This window comes from Strongyloides ratti, scaffold srae_scaffold0000002 (genome assembly GCF_001040885.1).
Source record: "Strongyloides ratti genome assembly S_ratti_ED321, scaffold srae_scaffold0000002".
NCBI lineage: Eukaryota > Metazoa > Nematoda > Chromadorea > Rhabditida > Strongyloididae > Strongyloides > Strongyloides ratti.
The window spans coordinates 500,181-507,112 of NW_020171520.1; the positions used below are offsets into that span (position 1 = coordinate 500,181).

General features: G+C 22.1%; 2 protein-coding genes across 2 annotated transcripts in view; one reads left to right on the forward strand and one right to left on the reverse strand.

The window, feature by feature from the left end:
• Positions 1-2: 2 nt before the first annotated feature.
• SRAE_0000044100 (Tudor domain-containing protein) lies at positions 3-2,224 on the reverse strand (the record flags this gene model as incomplete). The annotated part of the gene is made up of 3 exons (XM_024646332.1): positions 3-33; positions 78-1,522; positions 1,565-2,224. The coding sequence occupies 3 exons, from the start codon at positions 2,222-2,224 to the stop codon at positions 3-5; spliced, it is 2,136 nt and encodes a 711-aa protein (XP_024500524.1).
• Positions 2,225-6,388: 4,164 nt separating this feature from the next.
• Positions 6,389-6,932, forward strand: part of SRAE_0000044200 (Dehydrogenase/reductase SDR family member on chromosome X) — a gene marked incomplete at both ends in the record, with an annotated part of 859 nt that continues 315 nt past the window's right edge. The window contains 2 exons of the mRNA XM_024646333.1: positions 6,389-6,569; positions 6,616-6,932. The exon at positions 6,616-6,932 is cut by the window's right edge and continues 315 nt beyond it. Coding sequence (XP_024500525.1) covers positions 6,389-6,569; positions 6,616-6,932 — 498 coding nt within the window. The remainder of the gene's footprint in view (positions 6,570-6,615) is intronic.

Here is a 6,932-nt window from a genome sequence, read left to right on the forward strand (position 1 = left end):
GTTTATATATTGGTATAAAATTTGATTAATATACTACAAATTTACAAAAATAAATATAATACAAAAAATAAATTTACATTTTATAATCATTACGTTTAAATTTATTAAAATTTTCCCTTGTATAGAAGTCAAGTACAGTATTTATGTTTAATGATTTTTTCTCTTTAAAACATTCATTATACTTTTGAGAAATATTATTAAACTTTATTGGTTCTGTTGCAAAAATTCCATTTTCATCTAAATAATTTATTTTCCACATTCCTCTAATCTTGAAATCAGTCTGGAACATAGAATCAATAATCATAGGAAAATTTGAAAAAATATTTTTATTTGGATAATCTTCTTTGTTATCATTCAAATTAAGTTTTATCAAAATAGGTTCACCAAAAGGCAATTTTTCATTAATGTTATTTACTAATTCTCTAAAATCTCCATTATCTTCAGTAATATTTTCATTTTTAACTATAATATCTTCACAGTAAAAACCAATATTAAAAGGCATATCATCAGCAAGATATTTTGAAAGTTTATATGCCTCATGCATACAACATACACCGGATCCATTAAAATCCAGATAACGAATTCTTAATAAAGAATAATTTATTTGATGATAGAAACCTGTTACTTCTGCTCTAAAAAACATATACTCATCATCTTTTACCAGTCGTTCTGTAACAATATAAAATGGTCTATCATTTTCCCATTCTGTAAGTAAATCATCTAATGTAATAGAAGCATCTTTACATTGATCATTGTATTGTTCACCGTATTTTCTTAATTTTTCAAATATATTTTTTCTTGTTTCATGGCATAATTCTGATAATAAACGTCTAATTTTTATTTTTTCCAAACTATTTTCTCCTTCTTTTATAGCTTTTTCTCTTAATTGACTTATTTTATCAGAAGAAATTAAATATCCTCCTAATCTTAATGGGTGAGAATCGTTCATTGGAGATTGCAAAAATACAATAAGACAATCATCATTTATAAAATAATTGTTGTCTTTCAATTTTTTTACTGTCCAAAAATCAGGAGTAAATCCGCTTATTCCATCATCTCTTATGAATGTATAATTATTTGATAGTCTACTTATTTTTTCAGGAGGAGGAAAATTTAATTTCCATAAAGGCATACTACTAATATCTAATTTTTCATCACAATTATGTGAAATGTCAATTAGAACATTAGAAATTGGATTATAATGAGTATCAATTTTGTAAAATAAATGGTTATATTTGTGAATTAAAATTTCATTTATACTTGAAGATATAGTATCACCATCATTTTGAAATAATTCAACAGTAACAATGTCTGCAGCATATAATCTTTTTAATCTCTCATAATGATAAAACTTATATAAAGAATAATTTGACAAAACATCTTTAACTGCTTCAATTTGTTCATGATTCCATACAACATCTGTTGAAACATTTTTATTGTAAGGATATATATTATTCAAAGCAATTGGTCTGATCTGCCAACGGAATTTGAAAAGATATGTATCCATAACTGCTAAAGATGCCTAAAAAATATAATAACATTAGTGTAAAAAATATTTTTATACCTTATTAAGCCATGCAATTGATCCATGATCAATATAAATTACTTTCACAAAATCTCTATTCTCATTAACTTCAATAATTCGTGCTCTAACATAAACATCCTCCATTAACGGTGCTAAAACATAATAACCAACACAATCTCTTAAATTTAAGAATTTTGGATTATTAAGATTTGTTGTTTCATCGTCAACCCATTGAATTTTTTCTAAATCATATGGTAAATGGAATTGGAAATTTTTGTATGTTGAAGTAGGACGTCGCACAAAAATCAAATGTGGGCTAATAACATTAACAATAGTAACTGTATCGCCCCATCTTACATCATTGTGCCTGACGAGTTTTGCATGAATTTCTGATGGTGTAACTTTTTCCTGAGGCAAAACCACCCCAGAATTACGTAGAAAAATTTTACTAACCTTTTCTTGAAATTCCACCATGTCTTTTTTTGAAATTTTTGTTTCAAGAGTATTTGTTTCAAAATCATAAAGATGATCATCATTATTAGATGTAAAACTTGGAATTCTAAGAGGATAACGCTTAACAGAAAAGTCGCTACTAGATTTTAATGAAAAATCACCAAACGTCTTTTGTAGCGTTCTCACACTTTCTTCTTGAAAATTTTTGTTTTCTGCAGAATCTTCGAACACACCAAATATATCCATTATTTTGGTAAAAGTATCTCTAATTGATAGCTCCAAAAAAAAACAACAATGTGTTTAAATAAAAAAAAAATCGACCTCTTGTCTACTTTCCAAATCAATTTACAGTAAATTTTTAATAAGTTTTTGGGAAATTTCCTTATGAGATAAGTGATTATCAAACACAAATAATTTAAAATAAATTTACCATAAAAACCCCTAAAATTAAACAATAATAATGACAATAATAATATTAATAAAAAGAGATTATCAAAATATAAATAAAGAGCGCGCGTACACATATAAGATTTTTAACTTATAGAATTCATTTCAATTGTCCCAAAAAAAAATTCGCCACAAGAGAGATTCACACCGTAATTATTCACTTTACCAAAGTCTTTCCTATTTCATTTCCATACGAGAGAAACAAATATTTTTTGAATTAACACTAATTTTTATCCATTTGATTGATTATGAAAAAAAAAATTACCATTTTGTCTTGGCGTAATTTATTCAGAAAAAAAAATACGAAAATAAATAAAACCGAAAATTGAGCGAGAAAAAATGTTATCAAATATTTAATTTTTTTTACTCTTCTTCACAGAGAAAAAAACGCTCATTTTTGATCCTCTTAGATCAATCTGGTACATGCAAAATTGAACCAAAAAAATTATTCAAATTTTTTACTAATTAACAAAATGTAAAAAAAATAATAAAAACTTTTATTTATTATGATAAAAAATATAATACCTTTTTTATATTTACATATAGAAAAAGCGTCGCATCGTTTAACACAAAAGAGCCATTTTAATAGACAAATTTTTGAATTCAAAATATGAATATTCATAAAATATTGAGGACTGAAAATGATTTTTTGTATATATTAAATTGATCTAAGAGAATCAAAAATGAGCGTTTTTTTCTCTGTGTTGTTTTTTAATTAAGAAACATTTAGAATAGTAATTATTTTTTTATTATTAAAAATATTTCTTTATTTTTTTATATTTTGGTAAATTTTTTGATTAAAAAAAAATAAAATTTTTGTATTGATTTTTAAAAATTCATCTTTTTTATATTTTTTGAAATATAATACATTTAGAAAAAATTTTCTATTAAGTATATCTCTTTTTTAATTTTTTTATAATATAAATTAATTTTATGATTTATAATAATGTATTTATTATTTAAATTATGAAAACATTTTTGTAATATTTTTATACCCATTATAATTATTTTTTTCTTAATAAATATTTTTTAATGCATTACAAAGTCACAAAATATAAAACCAAAAAATGTATATTTTATATTTTAAAAATGTAGAGTATTGTATTAAAAATATATATTGGAATGTAATGTAGTAATATTATTGTATTTTTTTTTATATAGTAATAAAGTAGTTTCATAAACAAAACTAATATTTTAAATTACATTTTGCAATAGATTTATTGTGAATTATTAAAATTCATACGTTTATCTCTATTATTAATTCCAGAATTTTGTGTATTCATAGAAAAAAAAGGTTATTTCTCAACATAGTACTAATAATTAGCTTTTTTTTTTAAATTTTTAAGTTATTTTTTTATCATATCTCAAAACCCGTAAATTATTTTTAAGCCAAACTAAATTTAACTGAAAGATCTTAAAGAACTACATAAATTTTCATTTTATTATCAAATCGAAAAATGTACTCTTTGAAAGATTAAGACTAATTAACAAATTTTTTGGTACTTTATGATTTGAACCCCGCCATTTTTAAATACCCATAACTCCCCTCAAAAGTTTTCTTTTTTTATAAAATTTTAAGGGAAGAGATTTTTATCCAATCCCTCTTTGTAACTTAAAAAAAGTTGAAAAAAAACTTTGTTTTCACTTAAAAATTCATGAAAAAAACAAATGACCCTTAACATGGACTCAAATTCATTATTTTTATTATTTTCCCTCCATGTAAATTCATACATGTTGCCTTCTAACATGCTTCTTCGTGTTTCCCTGCAAATCCCTTCAAAACAATATTCCTGCGCTATTTTTAGCGACATTTTATAATATTCATAATTTTGAAAAAAAAAATTGTTTAGTACAAATTAAAGATCATTTACCTTTTTTTTCTTTATTTTTTACCAAAAAAATTCAATTTTTATTGTTTATAAAATTATTTATTAAAATCAAATATCAATTACCTTTTTTTTATTAATTTATATTCATTTTTTATTAAAAAAATCAAACTTTATTTTATTTTAATAATTTATAATAACTTTAAAAAATTATTATATAATATTTTAATATGCAAATAAAAAATAATTTTTATATGTTAATTTTATTAAATCAGTATATGGCGGCGTTCTAATAAAAAAGAACCATTTTTTTTGTTAAATATTTCATTATATATAATTTAATGTTAATATATAGTATATATAAAATTAATAAATATAAATGGTAATATTTAATTCATAACATACACGTATAATATATATAAAATTATTAAAATATTTTATATTTAAAAATGATACAAAAAAAATTATTCATAATATAGTATATACAAAATTTTACATATATATATATGATATAAAGCATATGTAAATTTTGGTAAAACATATATTCAAAAAAATTTTTGCAAAGTGAAATCAGTCTGCTACGGGTTTCATATATTAAATCACAATATTTTTTCTTGATTTTTATCTTAAATTGAAGCCAACAAAATTACTCCGTGATCCTTTTTTATTTACCTTAAAAAATTTATTTTAAACATTATTTTTTCACGTTTGAAAAAAAAATTGAAAAAATTACAAAAAAAAACATCACATTTTCTTTTCGTCATATCTCAAAAATGAAAGATTTTTTTTGAATGAAACTTATTTCAAACAAAAGAGAATTAATAAATGCGTAATTAAAGTCTTATTAACAATTTTAAAATTTTTAGTTTAACTAACATTTTTTCAAAAATTTATACAGAAATATTTTTTTTTCGAAAAAAAAATTTTTTTATTTTAGTGAATCTTTTATATCAAATGATAAAATTTTTTCATGAATCTGATATCAAATTGTAGTAATTTAAATTTGCCCCAGCCGTTTTTTTTCTCAAAAACTTAATTTTAAATATTTTTTTTTTGGCTATATCTCTGGAGCCAATATATATTTTTTGATGAAACTAATTTTATTTGAAAGGTCTTCAAAAATTATATAATTTTTCACCCCATCATCTTATTAAAAAAGTTACTTTATAAAAAGTTATAGCTAATTAATAATTTTTTTGATGAAAAAAAAAATTTATTTTTTGATTATCTCAAGAACGAATAAAGCTACAGAAACCTAATAGTACTTCAAATTCTCCAGGAGTACTTTTTTTCTTTTTTTGATAAATTGATTTTTTAAAAAGTTATGTAACATTAAAAGTTAAAATAATTCAAAAAAGTTTTAGTCCAATTTCAGAAGCTTATATCTTGCTTCAAAATTATTTTTTAACATGTTAATATGGAAAACGGTTTATCCGACCTTTCTTTAACTTAATCATAATTGTTTTTCTCAAAATCAATTGAAACAACAATTTTGAGCAAAGATTATTGATGCTACTTTTTTATCTTTATGCTGTAATATCTCAATGAAAAAATTATTTTTTGAAGATCATTTATCTTCTATATATATATAGGATATAGAATTCCATACTTAAAAAAATAAATAATCAAATATTTTATATATATATAAATAAATTTACATCACGACCATTTTTTAAATTTTGTTTCCAACTACCATCAACATAAACTTTTTTAATACAATTTTGTTATAATACATCAGTAGAAAAAAATTTTCTAATGATAGTATTATTAAAATTATAATGATATGATTATTGGAAAAGTAAATTTGCCTTAAGTACGACATTTATCCAACAATTTTCTATATAAAATAATTTGCTAAAAAATATATTCAACATTATTATTTCGTAACATTAACATTATTATTTCGTAACATTAACATTATATATATTCCACTACTAGATTCTTTTAAAAAAAAAGCTAAAAGTTTTTTGAAATGCCTAATTTTATTGTTGGTGTAACACTTTCAGTTTCAGTACTTTGTTTTTTAAGATTGCTTTTTAAAGGGAAATTTAAAGGGAAACGCTTTAATGAAAATGTGACTGTTGAAAATAAAGTTATAGTTATTACTGATATTGCTTCTGAAATAGGGGTACAACTAATGCGTGAATTTTATATTAGAGGAGGGAGAGTTTATGTCTTTTGTCCTAGTTTAGATAAAGCTGTGGATGCTAGCTATGATATGCGAAGAAATAATCGCGGACACACACCCATAAGATTTATTGAATGTGATTTTACAAATATATCTTCAATTAAAGAATCTGTTGATAAATTAAAAAAAGGTATTTATTGTTTATTATAAAATATTTTATTAAAATATAATTATAGATGAGGCAGTTATTGATATTCTTATTAATAACGCAGATATAAAGTATCATCCAAAATTTGAGTTAACAGTTGATCAATGTGAAGTAACGTGGCAAACAAATTATCTTGGACATTTTGTACTTACTGAACTTTTAACACCTTTATTACAAAAATCTAAAGAAGGTGGTAGAATAATTAATATTAGTAGTGGAGTAGAAAGTAGTTGTAAAGAGATTGATTTGAAAAGAATCAATTCTTTTGATTATTTTGATAAAAAAGAAGCTTATAAACGATCCAAATTAGCACAGATTATGCATGCAATTGAATATACAAGACGT